This window comes from Falco peregrinus, chromosome 2, assembly GCF_023634155.1.
Source record: "Falco peregrinus isolate bFalPer1 chromosome 2, bFalPer1.pri, whole genome shotgun sequence".
NCBI lineage: Eukaryota > Metazoa > Chordata > Aves > Falconiformes > Falconidae > Falco > Falco peregrinus.
In genome coordinates, this window is record NC_073722.1 from 123049208 (window position 1) to 123069520 (window position 20313).

At 41.1% G+C, this 20313-nt stretch overlaps 1 protein-coding gene across 5 annotated transcripts; it reads left to right on the forward strand.

Annotated features, from left to right (window-relative positions):
• The first annotated feature begins 333 nt into the window (after positions 1-333).
• Positions 334-19128, forward strand: CEP95 (centrosomal protein 95). 5 transcript variants are annotated; one of them, XM_027786919.2, is made up of 22 exons: positions 334-744; positions 2657-2785; positions 3763-3870; positions 4771-4884; positions 6117-6225; positions 6727-6836; positions 7609-7743; positions 8537-8751; positions 9175-9244; positions 9840-9940; positions 11157-11278; positions 11591-11723; positions 11898-12012; positions 12824-13002; positions 13272-13364; positions 14261-14411; positions 15619-15779; positions 16282-16356; positions 16869-17021; positions 18110-18256; positions 18353-18424; positions 18497-19128. In XM_027786919.2, exons 1-22 carry the CDS (start codon positions 723-725, stop codon positions 18671-18673), a joined length of 2691 nt encoding a protein of 896 aa, XP_027642720.2. In that variant the 5' UTR covers positions 334-722; the 3' UTR covers positions 18674-19128. The 5 variants fall into 5 exon arrangements, with proteins under 5 accessions (XP_027642720.2, XP_027642718.2, XP_027642719.2 ...); XM_027786917.2 differs by having other exon boundaries at positions 335-744; positions 9837-9940; XM_027786918.2 differs by having other exon boundaries at positions 336-744; positions 9837-9940; positions 11594-11723.
• The last annotated feature ends 1185 nt before the right edge of the window (positions 19129-20313 follow it).

Consider the following 20313-nt stretch of genomic DNA (forward strand, 5'->3'; position numbering starts at 1 on the left):
CAGGAAGTTTCCCTTGACTAAACCTTCTAAATCTTACTTTTGGTAAAGGCTCTAACATTCCTGTCAGGCACCAAATGCGCATTTACCCCGCATTTCCCCAGCAAACTTGCTTCACTCACACCATAACACTCCCCCTCCACCTCATAACCACCCCGTTAACGCGAGCACCGCCCCCGCCCCTCCGCAAACAGCCCAGGCCCGGCCCGCAAGGTCAAGTTCTAGAACTTTCCCCCGCTCCACCCACTCGCCCGCGGCCAGCCACCAGCACCCGCCTCCCTTTCAGGGCGACGAAGGCGGAACCTGCGCGGGCAAACCACGCCGCCACCGCACAGCCCCGGGACGTCACCGCGCCGCCATTTTGCACCGCCAGCCGCCCCCAGGGCCGGGGGAGCGGGAGGGGGCGGCGGCCGGGCCCGCCGGGGCGCCTGAGGGGAGCTGGTCGGGGGGGGACGACCCCCGTCACGTGACAGTGGCGCGTACTGCAGCGCGGGAGGGGGAGGCCGCATGACCCGCTCTGCGGCGTGGCCCCAGGCACAGGCGCCCCCTCCCACCGTTTCCATGACGACCAGTCCGTCCACGGCCCGCGACGGCAGCGCTGCGCGGGGAAACCCCGCCCCTTCCGCGCAGCCTGCCCAATCAGCGCGGAGGACGCCGAGGGGGGGGCTGTTTAAATTCCCCGGGGGGCCGCGTCCGCCGTCCGTTGGTGCGTGAGGCACCGCGCCATGGGCAGCGCTGAGGAGAGAGGTAGGGGCGGTCGCCGCCGTGAGGGGCCGGGCCGTGAAGTGAAGTGAAGAGGTCGCCCGTCCCTGGGCCCCTCTCCCCAGGCTTGCCGTGCCCTGCTCGGCGCTGCGGCTGGGCTATGGCGTGTCCCTGCCACCCCGCGGGGCCTTGCGGCGGGGTGGGTGCCAGCCCCAGAGGAGCAGCCAGCCCTCTGCCCTGCAGGGGTGGGGGAGACAGGGTGCAGCTGCGTTTTCTTCCCTCTCCACCTTACCACCCGCATGCTGCTCGTATTGCTAACACAGCTCACTTTATCCAGACGTGCTTTTCCTTAAAGCTTTTTTTCTTGTGTTGTGGCTTAAGCTCTTTATGTTACCCTCCCCCCTCCGGTGACACTTTTAAACTGATAAAGCTGGAGGGTAGCAGGACACTGACACTGGGTGCCCCATCCCTGGCAGTGTCCCAGGCCAGGCTGGAGGGGGCTTGGAGCCACCTGGGCTACTGGGAGGTGTCCCTGTCGCAGGGGGGCTGGAACCAGGTCATCTATAACATCCCCTCCAACCCAAACCATTCTATATTTAACTGAAGTTTTCTAAGGCATATCAGCCTGAAATGAAATGTAGGCGATGCTACTTAAACCTTTCATACGTCTTGAAATTATTAAAGTATTAAGTTAAGCAATTTCTGGAACTCAGTGAAAAGTGATGGAAAAGTAATACTCCCTGCACACAGAAGAGGAAAAAGCGTACAAATTGGTTTCTGCAATAATGTTTGTATATTTTTTTCCTTCCAAAGATGACTTATCCCTTCTCTAGTAATTTAAAATTGTTGATAATACTTGTTAAAAAACTGTTCTGTTTGCAAAAGCAACATGTAGTGGGAAAATCCAACCTGAAGAGATCTCAGACTAACAGATGACATCTGTTCTTCCGAGCTGATATTTGAATTGGGTGACAAGGAGGGCTGTAAAGCATCCATGTACTTCAAAGCACTTTGAATGCAGGACTCAAGGTTTTGGAAAAATCAGGCTCTTTATGCACACACATCTCATCGTGCTTAACATAGCTTGAAGTTGGTGGGACCAGCGCCATATTCCTGTAACTCCAAAACAGCAAACTAATAAAACTAGCCCTTGAATTTAGCTGCCATGAAGAATACCTTTATTAGCAGTGTTGACACTGCCTAAGAGTATTAGAGAAGCTAGTTTTTCAAAAGAAGCATGTTTTTCAAAAAAGTATATGTCGCTTCTGATTCTTCATAAAAGATGTATGAAAGCTTTAAGTCCTTCAAGGTTTGGAATTCCTGGCTGTGCAGCCAGACCAAAATTTGCCTTTAATTATGTGGAAGAAAAAAAAAGAATCTCTCTAGCCTGTGGTACTTAGTACCCTTCAGCTCTCAAATCCAGTTGTGCTAGGACTGTGTTCTTGAATAAGATCATGGCTGTATCATCCCTTACTCTGTGTTTCCATCTGAAAGGAGGTTGTAGTGAGGTGTCAGTCTCTCTTCCCAAGTAACAAGTGATGGGATGAGAGGAAATGGCCTCAAGTTGCACCAGGGGAGGCTTAGATTGGGTATGAGGAAAAATTTCTTCACTGGAAGGGTGGAGTCACTGCCCCTGGGGGTATTTAAAAGATGTGTAGATGTGGTGCTTATGGACATGGTTTAGTGGGACTTGGCAGTGTTATGTTTATGGTTGGACTCAATGATCTTAAAGGTCTTTTCCAACCTAAACAATTCTGTGATTCTACCTGAAGTAAAGGGCATGGAGCAGAAATCATACATGTTCAGTGTTTTGGATGATTGGGGTAGCATGACTGGGATTGATCACCTATGGAGGAGTCAAAGACACTTGAACGGATTCCATCTTTTACTGTAACTAACCCTGTCTTTATTTCTGTGTCTCTCAGTTCTGACATTAATATGGTTTACTTTTTAATAGATTGGATTGATGTTGCCAATGATCTTTTAAGGAGCTGCCACATAAACCAGCACATAAAGCATCTCTCAGAATGTGGTGCCGATGTGTTTGTTCGTCTTTATGAGTCGATCTTAGGAGAAAAAGTACCAGGTGGGAACGATAACTTCTAAACATGTTTTTTGTTGGTTTGTTTCTGCATATTTTGTAATGAACAAACTAAGTTTACAAAACTTATTACAGATGTAAGGTTTTAAAAGTATTTGTGTCCTTCCAAAGACAAACACAAAAGACTGTCATTCTTTAAAAAGATTCAAGTAGTATTGGCTGTTGTTTTTTTGACTGGTATGCATGGCAGCTATGAGGGGAGTTCACTAGTACAGCTACAGCAAAAAGTTTGTTATTGTAAATTAGGCCTTGAATGCCATCCATAGGCACGATACCTTTTAAGGGTGTGAATTGACTCATCTATCTTAAAAAAGTGTTAATAGTGAATCATGTTCTTATAAAATGCTTAATACTTAAAGTCTGTTGAGAGCTAAACTGTGATTTAACTCTGGTTTAATCCAACTCCATGTGACTTCAGTGACAATAATTAAGCAACGGCTATACGATTATTTGTTTGCTTTATGGTGAACTATTGCATGTGGGAAGTGTCAAGACTCCTACTTGCAGAAGATTTTAATAGTGCTGAGCTATTGGAGGTAGAAGTCCTGTTAAATATAAGCCCAGAACTAAAAATAATGTTACTCCCAATTAAGTAGAATAAGTTGCAGTACAGCTAGTCTCTGACAGGGAAAGAAGAGACCTTAATACAAAGGTTCAATTCCAATTTGACAATCTGAACTAGATGTGTGCGCTGGGAGTGAAGGAGGAAAAATACTTAGTAGTCTCTATTCTTGAATAGAATACTTCAGCTGATAAAATCCTCACATCTTCCAGGGGGTGTTCTATGTTTGTATTCAGTACTTATAAAAGATTTCATATGACCATATAATATTGGGGCTTTTCACCAAGTACACAAGGTATTGAAAAAAATGCTAACTTGTAAGTGAAGGTTAAAGTAGTTAAAGCATATGCAATAAGCTATCCATTAAGGTAGCCTAAAGTCTGTTGTTTATTTTGAATAGATTTCATAGCTGCTCCTAGAAGCCAAGAGGATGATGCCCATAATGTACAAGCAGTAATAGATTCCCTGGCACTGGACTATTTGCAGGTCAGCTTGTCGCACATCACTGGTAAGTACTCATTTTAATGTAGAAAAAACACCAGCTGAAGATCTGTGTGCTTTAATTTGAACATTTTATAAGAACCACATGTTATAAAGCATACTTTTGTACTTACATGAAAGGTTTTTCCCTGTAGCGAATGTCATCAAAACACTGAACCCTTGCCTTGGTCATCAGGTTATTAAATTTAAACAGCATGCAGAGAATAAATAAGAGCCATCTTGTACAACATAGACCTGTAAGAAATGTTAAAGTTAACAATCAATCATACTTCACTCATCTGCTAACGCGTTACCTGAAATCTGTTACTGGCTCAGTGTTTTTCTGTATACAGTTAAAGCTTGGAGACTGCGTTTTAAAACATGAGCCTTTAATTTCAAACTTGTTACTGAATTTTAAAAAGTTTGTGAGTAAAGACTTGAACCATGTGCTGACTATCCTTTGTACACAGATAATATGAGTATTCGTATGTAAGGTCTCACATAACAGAGACTGCAAAGAATGAAAACTGCTGGCTTGATATGGAGTAGCCCTTTCTAATACCTGTACAGTATGGCTGGTGTTTGTAATCCTGCCTGCCAGTCCATCAACTTGGTTCATGCTGTAGCTGGTATGTATAAGAAAATATTAAATACCAATTATCCCAGAACACAGCCCTGTTCTGTGGGGTTTTTTTCGTGTGGAAGCAGGTACAGCATCAATAAACTTAGTAGAACTGAAAATATGCAACTTTAGGAAACCTTTAAGATGCCTTAAGCTTATGTATGTAACCATAGAGTGACCAGTTGTCTTCTGAGCTGACACCTTCACAAGAATTTCCAAGCAGTCTTCTCCAGGAAACTTGTGCTTTTGAAAATTTATCTTCTGTGACGTACTAGTTATTAATATGTGGCAGTACCTTCTCTTAAGGTGAGAACATTGTGAAAGGAGAAAGGGAATCTATCAGAAACCTCCTCGAAATATTTGATGGTTTGTTAGAGTATCTTACAGAAGAAGTCAGTGAATCTTCTTCTCAGAATGGAGGTGAGTAGACAGATGCCCTGGTTTAAGATACTATGTTCTGCTACTGCTCTGTTATGGACAGCTTGGTTTTTCTGTTTGTCTGCTATCAAGTTAGCTTGCTGAGGGCTTAGGTTCTCGTGACCATTGTTCTTTGTATTCATGGATGGAAAACGGCTTCCACAATAGATAAAAATTGTTTCTTTGCTGTTCTCCTCAGTAACAGCTACAGGGAATGACATCCATCGAAGATGTAGGCTTCGTGAAACCTTGTTTTGAGATACCCGAGCTGTTTCCAATGTAGCAAAGATTATTTGGTGTGTTTGCCTTGTTTATAACCTTGACAATGCAGAGGAGAAAGACTGAAACTGACTATGGGGGGAGGAAATTTCAGTAGCCAAACTGATTACATTCCTTACTTTCATAAACAATAATGATACAATAGACAGATAATGTTCTCCAGTTCTTGCCTTTTAACAAGTTTTGGTGAAAATAAGTTTTCTGCTTCATTCTTGTGACAGAAACTTACTCCAGACAATTAATCCTCTCTTGGTATGTTGCTTTTCAGCTTGTAAGTCGAATGATTCATGGTTAGGATTCAGGGAGGGAAACATTGACTTTAATTGGAACGAGGAGCAGACATCCCTTTTACTTATTAGGACGCAAACAGGGGGATGACTTAAGCTTTCCTGTGAAGTGGGTCTTGGGAGCAGATCCATAGCAGGGGCTATTTTGAAGAGAATGCTAAACAGGGGAAGAGAAGCTACTCAGCCCTCCAGAGGCATCATCATTACTGCAGACTGAGTACTGATCTTCCTGTCTTAAAGCTGGCAAGAACTGTCATTGCCAGCTGTTGTACCCTGTGAGTAAAGGAGAGAGCAGCTGGTGGCTGAGACAATTGCCTCGTGTCACGGTGAATGACAGAAGGAGAATAGTAGCAATTTTCACTGCCTGTACTGGTATTAGTGGCTCTAATTCTCTAGCTGTAAGTACAGAATTTAATTCTTTTGAAGAAGAATGGGTTATTTAGAATTGAAATGATAGGGTATATCATAGTTTTATCACTTGGCAAAACTTACTGTAACAGTTGCCCCCCACGTCCCCCCCTGCTGAAGCGGGGCATTACATGTCACCGTTTTAGATATCATCATTGTTTTATTATGCTTACACTGTTTTGATGATAGTGGCAATAATACCTGTTAGTTAATAGGTAGAAGTAATTTTCCTGAAAATAACTGCCTCTTGATTACTAACAGATGAGGCAAATGTGCTGTCCAATAATGAAATTCAAATTGCATCTCAAGAGCAGCCAGAAAGCAACACTGATCCACTTATGCAACCCTCAATATTCTCATCAGTTGAAGGGTAAGAACAATTCTGAACATTTGCATTGATATAGTGATTGACTATCTTTACTATCTTTTCTATATTTTTGTGTATCTGTAGAGAAACTGGCAGGTTTTTAATAGTATGCCAGTAGGAAACGTACTGATGACGTATGTCAAATGGAATGTGAGGTAACTTTCTCCTTTAGTTGGGCAGCGAGAGGGCTAAAATTAGATCCAGAACTTCTTTGAAGATTGCTGACAGCATTTTGTTTCCCTTAAGTTTACTTCACATGTGGAATGAAACAAGTTGAAAACTTGGTCTCAGTTTTAGATTACTGAATTTTCGTTAAACTGCATTTGGCTTAGCATCACGACTTCTGTCTTGGTTTGTTCTGTAGAAGCTGGTCCCCTCTGCCCTGCCCTGTAACAGCCAGCTGCCTGGAGCAGGCGGAGCTGCCGTTCTTCTGCAGCCCCATCTTGCGGGCCGAAGGGGCCAGGACACTTAAATATTTATTTCGTGGCTTTATGTTCCTCTTAGGTCCCAGTCAGAATTTTTTGTTCCATCTTGTGATACAGATGGATCAGAATCTACCAGTGAATTAATTAGACTTGGAGATACTGCTCATTCATTTTCCAAGAGAAAGGAAGGTGAGTTTGGGTGAAAAAAACTTTTAAGATTACTCTGTAATAACGTTTCTAGGCTTTTTTGTTGTTGTTTCTTTTTTAAAGTTACTTCATTCAGGCAAATACTTGGTCTTAAACTCTTACTTTACAAAAAACCTTACACACCCCAAAAAACACAGCCCACAATAAGCAAATGTACCTGTAGCTGATCTTGATGAAGATCTCTTCTCAAAGTATTCCAGTTTTTCTTTAAGTATTTCTTCTTGAAGTACTGCAGTTTTTCATGACTTTATTCAAAGGTTTGCTGTTCAGGTTCTAATTCAGTTCTCCCTAGGAAAGCGTTTTATTTTGGTCAGTTAGCATAAGAGAATTTGGAAGCTTTTAATGTATTTCACTTACCCCAGTGTAAAACGTATTACTTAAGACTGTAAAAGGACGAGCAAGTTCATTCTTAAAGACTTGTTAGGAGTGTGGGCCACTTAAACGTTACGGGTGGCTCTGGAACAAGTAATGTGCATACTACTTAAATGGAGTCCATTCCTATTTCCTATAAGAATATTCTTATTCTCATTGGTGATTAGTCTTTCCAATTAGAGGCATAAATAACTATTATGAATTATGACATTTTCATTGAATAGAATTACAAGTAAGAATTTAACGGACTTATTTTGATCATAGTACGGATTGCTAACACCAAGTTATTAACATACCAGACATGAAAGTTGTCCATCTAAAACAGTTTGTAGCAGGATGCTTTACGGTTCCTAATGTAATCTTTTTCAAACACCACTTCTAGAATTCCAGTTTCCTGAATTCTTACCAGCAGAAGAGGACAACGGGGTGCAGGAATCTAAAAACTCAGGGGCTATTGCAGCATTACCTAGGCACTTTTCTGAAACTGAAAGGGACATTGTAAAGGAAAAGGAAGATGGTGAGTGTTAGTTCTGATAGCTAATCTACCTGATTTTAACAAAGGGGTGTAGGGGACTAAAGTGGTGTACAGGAGACCCTTAGTCCTGCATGATTTGAAATAAATAAATCCTTTTCAGAAATTGGTGTCCCAGAGTATGCAGACTTCATTATCTGGGGTGTTTCTGCTTAGCTAGGATTCAGCTGCAGCTAGGTTTTTTTCCTTTTGGCGTTCAGTAAGCAAAACACTAAAAGTAAAAAGGCCTTGCGGAAGATCCTAGCGTTGAAAACCATGTGCTGGAGGGAGCTTTCATCCTGTTCTTAAGGACAGTTATGGCTAGATTGTGTATTGGGTGAATCGTTCTGACAGGTGGCAGCCATCTTCGCAGACTGTCCCTGGCCTCTGCTGCTGCTTAGAATTCCTGCATATGAACAGGATTCCCCAGCACGTGTAGCTGAACTGACTCTGCCGAAAAGAACAGCAAATCGAAAGGCTTTTACTGTGTATGCACATAGCTGCACCCGGGCGGTATGAAAGCAGTATGTACATACATACATACAGTCACGAAAAACTGGGTTCTCCTAGAAAAGGAGGGAGGGAGGGGCTGCAGCATGTACCTCTGTAAACCGAACAATAAGATTGTAAGGCATAAAAATGTTACAGGACTGTTCTATGCAATCCAACAAAGATGGTGGCTAACATTTAGGTATTTAGATACTTGCCTTTAATATGTGTGGGCAATATACAAACCGAAACATTTTGCTTTCACAGATAACACTCTAAACTTCCAAGTTTTTGGTATTTATCTTTTCAGGGTCATTGGAGTCTGTTCATACTACTGAACCTCAAAAAGAGAGTTTGAGTGCCAGTGCTACAAAACTTGGGGAGCCTCTACAGCAAGCTATTCCTCTGCTACCACCATTTCAGCCTTTGGAAGCTAGACCTTATTATCCTGGATGGAGAAATTATCACCGTTCAGACAGTGAGTCAGCAGCTTCGGCAAACAGTCAAGAGGGGAAAACACCTACTGTGAGCAAAAACCTATCCTTTGATTTTTATTTTAAATTTTTTTTTTTTTTCCCCCCAGTAATCAATACTGCTTTCCCTTTACAACCTTCTAGAGTATACTTACAGAATGGTGTAAATGGTCTCTGAAGAACACTTTGGAATGTGTCAGATTTCACAGTTCAAAGAATTTAGGACTGTGGATTCACTCTTCACAGAGTCCAGAGAGGTTGTAAATTTGAAGGGTGTGTTTATCTTATACACATATACATACACATCTCCATAATCAATGTAACTGCACAGTTTACAGTATTGTAAATAAAATAATTATAGTGTATTTATCTATAAAATCAGCACCGATTTCCATATGCAGACAAACCTAACGTGTGACCTTTCTTTCAACACTCTCCTGTGAATTTATAGAAAACGTGTTGCTTTTTATTTCAGCTTGAAAAGTCAGTTAAAGAAAAATCTGAAGATGTTTCTGGTAGTCTTCCTCTATCAAGGAAGATCCTTGGTGAGAGAATTTCGCTTACTATAGGGTAGCTCTTAAGAGTCAAACGTTGCATTTATTTTTATTGGCACTGCTAGAAACATGGTTTTGAAACTACTAGTGCATTTTTTAAGCCACAAGATCGTATTTCTATCTCTGTTTTATAGAGAAACAAAAATAGGTTACTTGTAAGCTGTTTACTGTGCTGGAAAAAAATAATCTGTGTCCCCAGTTCAACTCTGTTAGTTAATCCCGTTAAGATGGGCCTGTACTACTGAAGTATCTTCTATCAGGTAACTCCCATGGCTGAACTTATTCTGAGCAGAGAAAGATGGTCCAAACAAGCCAGTTTCAACTCTAGGAATAAGCCCTTAACTGCTGTTGTAGAAAAGGTTTAGAAGCCAGTTTTCAGTACTAATTTTCTGTTGCCTGGGAAACACTGCTTACCTTTCTAGTTTCCATAGCACTCCCATACACTGCACATTGAAAACTTGAAAAATTACCAAAACAAATGTCACAACTGTGTAACCACAGTTGCTTTGTCATCCTGTTCTCTTCAAATTTGGATCCAGAGGCTGCAGATCACACTTTTTTTTTTTTAACTTGTTCCCTGCAGTAGCAGGTGCAGTGCAGCCTGTGCCATCACCTAACACTTACCTGTTTGCTTCTGCGGTGGGAGATGAGGTGGTATCAAATGCCGCCGAGGACAGTGTGGCAAAGGTACATGTTGCATCTTTACCTTATTTGTGGACGTTCAGTCAATATTTTTGGATTTCTGCTTAATTTTCGTGATACCTTGTGGCACTTCTGGGCTTTTTCTAACCTGCTTTTGGCTTGCTTTCTTCAATATACAATCAGTGCTGCAACGTTGTTACAAACTTTACATAGTCGGTGTCTGAGTCACATCAGTTCTTTTGGGAGGTGTTTGCTTCAAGATGTGTAAGTGCCAGTACCTATAGAGTTCTGATTTATCACAACCAACCAGTTATTGGTTATCTTGGTTTTAATCAAAGGTGTATAAAACACAAAAGTGCAGTCTTGTCCTTTCTCTGAGGTGTAACAGAATTCTAAATTAGTAAGAACTTTGGTTTTCTGGGGTTGTTCAGACTCCAGTAAAAATCAGATTTCGCTGCCTTCCTAAACATCACTGAACTGCCTGGCTATATTATTTCATTTTATTTCCTTGCATTGTCCTTTGCTTTTCAAAAATTGAATAACGCAAAACCCACAAATTGATCAGCAGATGCCATTCTGTGCTTGTAGAAATGTATCTGTATAGGAAGTTTCTTGCTCTAGAAAACTTTTTTGCCTTCTGCAACCACAAGAGGTACTCACAGACTTCATTTGTTCCAGTAGTTTCAACAGCCTTTCTGTCCTGTCTGTTTAAAACATTGTCTCTGTTTAAAACTCATTTTTCCATTGGTGTATTTGCAAGTATATGCATGGCAACCCAGATTACTCCAGTTCAAACAGGTAAGTTAGCGGGCAGCACTAAATCAGTGTAACTAAATGGCACAAAGAGATAGTTTTTTTTTTTCTTTTAGCTTGCTGTGAATTGTAGCTTAGTCTATACTCCGTGAGGTTTAGCTTATTCTCAGTACTAAGCATTAGTCCCAGGCTAAAGAGGTAGTACGTAGGGATACTCCATACAACTTAAACTAGACCCTGTTCTTCTGCTTCAGTGGTTTAGCTATGATTCTTGATCTTCTGTATTTTTGATAATCTATTTCTTTAAACATCTCATTCTCTACAGCACACCACCTTCAGTAAAGGACCTGGAAATATGACTGTTTATTTATAAATAAAATCATATAGTTTGAGATGGTTCTCCTATAAAATCTGTTGTAGGATATCTCTACTCACGTGATCTATAGTATTTCTGAACTTTACTGTGAAGATCTTAATTAATCTAATTTACTACTAATTGTTTTCCAAGGTTCCTCAGGTATATGAGACTTCTACATCTGCTTCTTCTTTGCATCAAAAATTCTCACGAAGTGCTGAACAAGTAACACAAACTCCAAGACCTGAATCTAGATATCTGCCTGGAAAGAAAAGGCAAGTTCAGGTTTTTTGGTACTGAGCCAAGCTAGCACTTTCATATACATGGCCCCCAGCTCCCCCTTTTAAAATAAGATCTCTTCCTCCTTGGGCTGCATGAGAGTGAAAGAATAATTTTAACAGAAAGATTTCCTGTTTCTCCTGACAAACATGCTTTTTCTTAAATATAGTTATAGACGTTTACACATTCAGCTTCCATTTAATTCTATAAAAATGTGCTCACACAAGAAGTGAACTGGAATTGTACAAGGTAATGCTTATTTTCCAGGTTTTAGAACAGAAATTAAATATGTGTGTGTTCTGTTTTAGCAGATACGAAAATTCTACTATGGATTCACTTGAAGAGTCTCTTTCCCACAGAAGAACAAAGGAAAAGCTATCTGAGCAAGAGCTTCATCAAGTGTCAGAAAAACTCTCTCACAGGTTAAACGAACTAGATTTGGTAAGTGAAATGTATTCATCGTTGTATTTGAACAATCTAGTCTTAGTAATGATAGTGGAGAGAACACAAATATAAATTTGATGTTGATGAAAAAGAAATCTGCAACTAACACCTGACTTTAGACAGTTCTAAATTTTGAACTAGTGAACCTGACACAACCCCCTCATCCAACAGATGCTAAAGCAAGCTTTGGGTGGGCACACCAGAGAAGAGGACTTGACAAATGAAGACAACCTGTCTCAGCACAGCGACAGTGTCATGGATTATCGCCAAAGGAAAGCTGAACGAGGTAACAATTCGTATGCCAGTTCAGTATTAGGATGGAAAGGAATACATATAAAAAACAACTTCTCATGTAAAGCTGACAGTAACTCACACTGTAAGTGGTTCAGTGTAAGTTTTGTATTGTTCACTTTTATCTTGGTTTAGATCCAAACCTGAGCAACAGTAGCAGAATTGCAGTTAAGTTCCCATTTAACGCTTAAATAGCTATGGTTAAACTTCACTAAAAATACAAGGTTCACTAAAAATACAAGGCAAACACAGCTGCGGTAGGACGTGTACAGAACGTGGGGGGAGGGCCAGAACACGCTCACTGACGGGACTGTGATTCTGGAATCAGAGCCTATTCACAATACACTGCAGGTTCTGCTGTGCCCAGCGTAGCATGTATACGTGTGTTGGTGGCAATATGATTAAATAACCACCCTGTATGTACACCAGGCTATAAAACTGTCATATAGCTTGATCTAATCCACATCATTATATTGCAAGACGGAGCTGTGTGTGACCCGGTGTATAGACAGTCTCTCATCTTGAGCTACTTTCAGTTGTATTTGTTGCTTTTTTCTTTCCCATCTTTAATATCTCCTTGCTGTTATACAAGGCCAAACATTTGTGATTCAGGCCAGGGATAGTTCTAAAGGCAAAGGCTTTTCACATTTTATCACTTAATTTGTGCTAAACTTGCTGACTCTTATGCCTTGGGAAGGTTTGACTCTATAGGTTTTGCAGGGGGTGTATGCTTTTTTCCCCTTACGTTTGGCTGGAGGATTTGTTTCTTTCAAGTTAGATACTCAGTGAATCGCCTTTCCTTACAGACACATCACGTCTAAGGTACCCCAGCAGGCCACGATCCCTTTCTCCATCCTCCCCCTCATCTCAGCATCAACTGTCTTTAGAGTTGGAAGATAAACTTTGTAGTAACAGAACAGGCCAAATAAAGAAAATACACAGCCAGCTGCAAAAAGAAAGGGATGAAAGAACAAGAAAAACAAAGGTAATTTCTAAGTTAGAGACCTCTTGGTCATTCTTACTAACAGCATTAAAACTAAAGGCTCTTACTTACTGTGGGCATCTGGCCTACTCTAATAGTGGTGTACTGTTGTATCTGTAGACTGCTGAGGAAAAGACTTAACCCCCAAATTTCACAAAAAGGAGAGTTCAAAGTGGAAGAAGCTACTTTGACCCACACACCAAACAAGTTAATGAGGTGGTTGTACAGGCTGATTATTTTCTCTGAAAAGTCCTCTTACTTTTATTTTCTAGATGGTCACTAAAGCTTACGAAGATGAACTACGAATTTATGAAGCTAGGGAGAGGCTCAGACTCAGCAAGCTCAGAGAAGTTACCAAGAAAACGGTATGATGCACCGAGGTGATTGTTGGTTGTGTTTTGACTGGTTGTTTTTTTAAATTTGTTTACATGATCTGTCCAGACACTGAGGATGTCTTTTGGGTACAAAACCTCCTTGACTTCCAACGTCATAGTTACAGCACCATGTGCTGCTTTAGCAGTGAACTGGACAGCTTTTCCTGAGATAGGTAGAACCAAGAGACAAGGAGTTTTAGAAATATCAGCACTTTTTACGTATGATGAATAATACCTGTTCTTACGGGCAACAACCACCCTACTTTTCACATGAAGTGTTAACTTCAAGACACTCAGATTTAAAGAATTAAAGCCAAGTGAGCAAGCAGATAGCTTCCAGAGACTGGCTGAAATTTCTCCACTGACAGGCACTTCACACACGCAGCCCAACAGCTACCTTAATGAAGTTGGAACCGCCGTACACTGCAAGCAGCCTGCTTAATATTGTCATAGTCTACTCTTGATAGCTGGGTTTGTGCAAGAGTGACTCTCTAATGTTATACATGTGGCAAAGGGGGTTTTGCTATTTTTCTTACATACTACTGGAACAGCAAAGAACCTAAGCTGAAAAGCTCTGTCATACCAATGTCATCACAATACAGGCTGCCCTGGACCCTTCCCCGCCTCTGCAGAAGCAGTCCATAGGCTGCTGCAGTAGCGTTACATGCTACAAAAGAGCTGCCATTATGCAATAGTGAGATTTAACCTCTGTTTGAACCCTGACCTGCATTTGGTAAATTCTGGCCTTCTAGAGAATCCAATGCAGTATGTCCAAATTCTCATTCTAAAGTTTCAAAGACATTTAAGTTCTGATAGCCAAACTACGTGATCTGTCAGTCTTTCCCTTCTCATACCTGTTCTCCATCTGTTTTACATCTGCTCCTAAGGAACAAGAATACAAAGAAAACATCTTTAAAGAACCTCCAAAAATGCCTCAGCCAGTGAAAGTTTATTCTAGAAAAACCACACCTCGGAATCCCAAATACAGCCAGTGGATTCCAAAACGAGGGACTGTGAAGCCAAAGAAAGCAGCTCCAAGTAAGAACTGCAAAACTATACTTGGTGGAAAACTGGCATCTTTTGAAAGCATGTGTTGAACTCCAAGAATAAAGGCATCAATCCAACATATACCAGTCAGCTGTAGCATTTTCCCCTTCTTATGACCTCTATATGTCTGGATTTTTGTTAGGGAATATAATGTTTTAAGTAAATGTAAACCACCAATGCACAATCACAACTGTGACCTATTTGCTACTTCCTTAAAATCCCTTGGACTATTTTCAAGGCTTGTTTCCATTACTGCTACTCCTGTGCTTGCTCTGCTATAGTCTGAGCTCAGTCATTTTTGGTTTGGGTTTTTTCCCCCTTTTCTCTTTTTCTTTTTTTGCTTTTTCTGAGCATGTATCAGATTTAAATTTGGGTCTTTAGCTTAAGTGGGCTGGTGCTGAGCCACATACAGTTGTTGAATCTGTCAGTTGCAACCATCCTCCTCTCAAGACCCTGCCATTGTGGTGTTAATGCTGCCACTGGTTTTGCTGGGCAAGTGATGCTTCCAAGAACAACCAACATACAAATCACAGGCTCAGCTCTGGTAAATGGCATGGTGCACGATTATTTAAAAGATGCTGGTATAATCCCCTGAATATCTGAACGTTGCTCAGGTACACCGCCTTATTTTTTTTCCCCAGTGTTTAAAGGGCATATACTTGGTTAACACCCATTTGTTTCACCTCCCCATCATCTTCCTTCCAGAAGGATCAAAGATGTAATGGGAGTGAGCTGGCTGCAAATCAGTTAGTTTTACACTTGTTTACTCGACCTGGACCTGTCATTACTACTGCTGTATTAGCATTGGTTTAAGATGCTGCAACCAGTGATGGAAAGAGACAGACAAAGAAATCGTGGGTTAGGGATGGTGAGAACCATATGACGAAGGAAGGGGACACCTGTCTTAAACTAGATGTGGTGCTGGTAGGAAAACAATGCCAGAGCGATAAAAGCAATTCTTCAGCAGAAAAAAATGAAAATCACGCCAAGAAAACCTTGGGATTACTTTCTCTGCTGCCATACTGACAGAGCGATGTTACATCCTGCTGGGTTTATCTTGACATCATAACAAAAGCATGGTAGTTTTAGATAGTCTTCATCTAAAATATTTCATAACTTAGGTTGACATTGTCTGGAAGAATTTACCACTAAATGTATTCTCCAGAATTTATTGCTCACATCTGTCTTTACCTTGTAGTGAAAGTAAGAGATGACGGCCTCCTATTTCAGCTACTGGAAGAGTTTCCCCACCTGCATATTTCCCACCATACAATGAATAAAATGTGGCAGCGGCAGCTTGCACATACTGAACAACTTAAGGCAGCTTCTGGCAGAACTAGATCACACCTCCAAAATGAAGTAAGCATTCTTATTCTTACCTTCAAAGTAGCATCAGGGATAGCAGTACCTCTGACAGGACAGCTAGCAGGCATTGGCTTGTATTGTATAATAAAATAATAATGAGGTCATCTTGGTTCCTCATACACAGCACAGGTAGGGTATGTGCACATCCAAAGCACAATATGAAAGGACAGGCGGTATCTGAGCATGGTTGGTTAAATGGGGACGTACGTATCTAGGCACGTGGGTTCAGCTTTTCATCAGCCACGCAAACATCATGTTCATTTTTTAAACTCGTTTATCTAGTACTGCCTAGCATTGCTACTCTTTCGTTAAAAAGCAGTTTGTAGTTTCAAGTGCTACTTAAAAGTTAATTATAAGATACAAAAGTTGATTAACTTATGCATGGTAACTCTCAACATAACCAAAACATAGCGGAGGAGCAATGTTTAAAACTCCTACACACAACTGCCTGCCCTGCAGAATGCGGGAAGTCATTAGCTTTTCTTTAAACCTCCAGGTTCAACAAGCCCTGAAGAAGCACGAGCTCCTCGTTGCACTTATTAAAAAAGATCAAGACCACAACAAGAGACTGGTATGTTCTTTGAAGGATATTTGTTACATAATACAAACAGTTCATGTTGAGCCAGCTAGAACACATACTCCCTGGTCCATGAAAGTGGCTTTTTATCTTGTGACAGTTTTATGCCTTTTGAGTAGCTGTGGTCTCCAATGCCATGTCATCTGTTTGCTGTGTGGCTGCTGAGGTCATGGGAATGGAATATTATTCTTAGACTGCACTGTAGCTTCAGAAGTGCAAACAAATTCTAAGAACATGCAAGGAGAAACTTCAGGCTCCTGGTGTTGCTGGTAAAAACACCAGCTACCATGGCAATACTGACTCCTTAATTACATAGTGCTCTTGATGGCACCTCTTGCTAAATTAGTGGCAACTACAGCTTTAAACCATAGATGCAGTGTAACGCTGGGGGAGGGAGAAGGTCCTCAGTAAAGGACCCTCTTTATTTAGCGATCATTAACAAAGCTTTGCCTGCAGCAGTGTCTATTGGAAGCTCGGTGGTCTTACAGCTACTGTTCTCCATTTAGCAAGAATTCAAGCAACGCATCTGCCGCCAGAAATGGGCTCAGAGTAAAGTGAGAGAGAAACGCCAGCAAGTTGCTCGAGCCAGGAAATACTATGAAGATTACCGGGTTCAGTTGCGTGCCAAGATGATGCGGGCTAGGACACGGGAAGAAAGGGTAAATACATAACGTCTTGCTCTGCAAGTACGGAATTCTTTCTTGTGTGGACCCCAGCGCTGAGGACCCACAGCTGGGTAGTTCAAATAGTGGTACAAGCAGACAGAGAGCAAGTTAAGTGGACCGAGCACAGAAGCCAGGATGAACTGGCTGGTCAGTCAAAGCCACAGAGGAAAAGGTTCCTTCTTTGGAAACACTGCTACGGTTTAGGGCAAATGACTGTAAAACAAGAAAGGATGCTTTATTGGGTTAAGGGAAGAAGAGAAAGGGTGAATTATCAGTATGGAAAAACCGGGCTGGTAACATGAGAAATTGGGGAAATGAGTTTTCAGAAACAGTAGGATTAAGAACTTGTTCCTATAGTTACTATCCAAAGAAAACAATCGAGATCTTCAGTTAAGGAAACTTGATCAAAAAGAGAGCTTTGTTACTCAGTTGTATTTGTTAAACAAAGTGAACTTTTCGACAGATATGATCTCCAATTAGGGCTGGACATCAGAGCTAAGACAAGCAAGTAGAGTTATTACACTTTGCAAGAGCAGATACACAATTCTCACCTTTTAAAATAAAAGCCTGCAGTTCAGTGCATAATCCACTACTAGTGATTTGGGAACTGTTTGCCTTAAGCTGCACTGTAGCTGGTAAAGCGTTCTTTTGTATAAATGGAAAGCCTGAGCACAGGCTGGATTTCCTGCTGCTGGAAATGAAGGTCCTGAAGTTAAGACAGCAGAATGCAGGGTGGGCTGTACATCACAGTGCGTGTTCAAAGACCCCGGCTTGCACTGTCAGCTTGTCTGAAGTGATTTAAAAAATGTAATATACATTTGTTGTTGTTCTAGCCCCCTTTTTAGTCATATGACTAAACTGACATAATAAATCCTTGATCAGAATTTCTGCTCGATGAGTAATACAAATAGAGCTCGGCTGCATCTGTGCCACCATCACTAGATAGATAACGGTGTGTTTTTGGCATGGGCAAGGACCTATCTTCATGTGATCACCATTCTGTCAGGAAATGGAACAGCTGAGAAACGTAAATGTATACTTGAAAGTTTCAGGGTTGGTTTTTTTTTTTTAATTGCTGGCAGATATTTAAAAACTTATTTGAAGAAGGCTTAGAAATCCAGAAGCAAAGACTGATGGACCTGAGATCATACGCTCAAGAGAAGCGTGCTGAGCAAAGGAGAGAGCATCAAAATGAACTGGAGTCTATGGAGAACTATTACAAAGATCAGGTAAAGTTTAATCTGCATCAAAGGCAGCCAGCATTTTTCACACTAGAAATCTTCCCTTTCTGTAACTGGTTCCACTCAAACCTGTGTTGTGCTTAGTTTTCCATGCTAGCAGAAGCTTTATCTCAGGAACGCCAAGAAATCCAAACCAGAGAGAAAGCACAAGCACAAGTAAGGATTTTTAATTTTGTATCTATGCCTTTTGTTTTTACATGCTGTGGTTAACATCTCTATTTTCTTCAGATGCTGCAGAAAACAAAAAGAGAACTGAGATCAAGGATGGAAAAGGAAATACAGCAACTGCAAGCAGCAATAATGCAAAGTGATGACGACACCTTTTTTCAAGAACTAGAAGCAGACAGACTGAAATCAAGACTTCAGATGGCTTCCTTTCAGTATGGCAAAAGTAGTTTCTTGTAAGACTTAAAGTGAATATCACACCAGTTCTCTCTGGTGAAGATGATGAGAATCTTTGAGAGCTGCTGTAGCAGGAAGATGATGTGGGCTGTTTTTAGCTAAAATAATTAGGGCTGTTAATTTGACGCGTCAGAGGTGTAGTTGCTGGTATCTGGGAGCTCTATAGCACTTTTATGATCACCAATAAAGTTTTTTTTTAACTTCTTTCTACCTTCTTAGCAAGGCTGCGATAATGTTGAGCTCCACACAGAGGAAGCAGGGTAAAGTCGCCTTAGTGGAGGAGCTGAATGCTCAGGCCTGCGCTGGTTCTGCTGTTGCTGGAGCTGAACTGCCACACTCGTCTGTTAAAACACTGGAATGCTCAAAAAGAACAAGATCTTTAAAAGAACTTCACTGATTCGAGTTCTTATGAAAGGACAAATTAGGGAATGCCTGCAATAAACCGGTTGTGAAAATCACTCATTTAAATAGATTAAGCAAGGGTGGGCTACTTATTCTACACAATGCTGTGTTGGCTTGTTAATGGCAGAACATATGCCGTGCTACTTCCTGTGCCACAAGTGTATTGGGAAAAGTACGTGGAAGAATTTTCATAATTTCCTATTTCAAAAGCAGTAAAATCAAGCTTCTGTAAGGGCTACAAGCTGTGGACAGCTTTACTCGTTATTTCCAACAGGGGTATACTAATCAGTATATGTGCTGTAGGTTCCACACAGCATTTCCAAACTACATCAACCCACCTGTAAACAAGCCCACTTTTGTTTCAGTTGCTGTTTCTGAAGGGAGTTGCATAATGCCATATACAAAGGGAGAAGCAGCGAGGTTTGCTCTTCGAAGCAGATTATTTGGACAACTGTTTTGCAGGGGTACTTGTATATAGTACTCTGTTGGCTGGTTTGGTTTTTGGTGGTTTTTAGGGAAAAGCAGTTCAGTTATGGTTCTGTCTGTGTGAAGCTAAATACAAATTCTAACATTCAGCTTTTACCTTACTTTAGGTTGTAAGGTCTGCTTCTAGGCGGCTGACAAGAGGCACTACACCTATCTTTGTAGAATCATCACATGCTATAAACAATACAGCGTTTAGTAGAAAATTCAAGTTTCAGCAGCCGTGAGTTACAGGCCCTACGAGATGCAGATGCAGCTGAATACTTAAACTGAGAACACATTACATGAAACCAAGCTGATGCTTAGTGAAGCCCATTACTGATACATTCTCCTCTACCTGAAAAAAACCCGCAAATTTTAAATAGTTCTTCCTCAGTACCAAGGTAAACTGAAGCATAATTTTGAACAAGCTCTAGTAGAAGAATTCTTCCTGAAAATGGCACGTGTGAGAATTTACATAAAAATACTGGAATTGTGTTGTATACACAGTATTTAAAGCTTGCCGAGAGGTGGTGTCTCTTACAGAATTGGTACCACACTCAGTGAATTCAGACTTGTGCATTGGGAAGAAAAAAAACAAAAACAGCGAAGCAGAAAAAGCAGCCCCCAGCAGCTGGAGATGCTGCCTTTACAGATGAGACACATCAGCTAGCAGTTAGAGCATGATATACCGCACTTAAAAAACCAAAATCAAGCCTAAACAACACGCAACAAAAAAACCCCTCCACAAACCAGACACCCGCAACCCTGACTTCAAA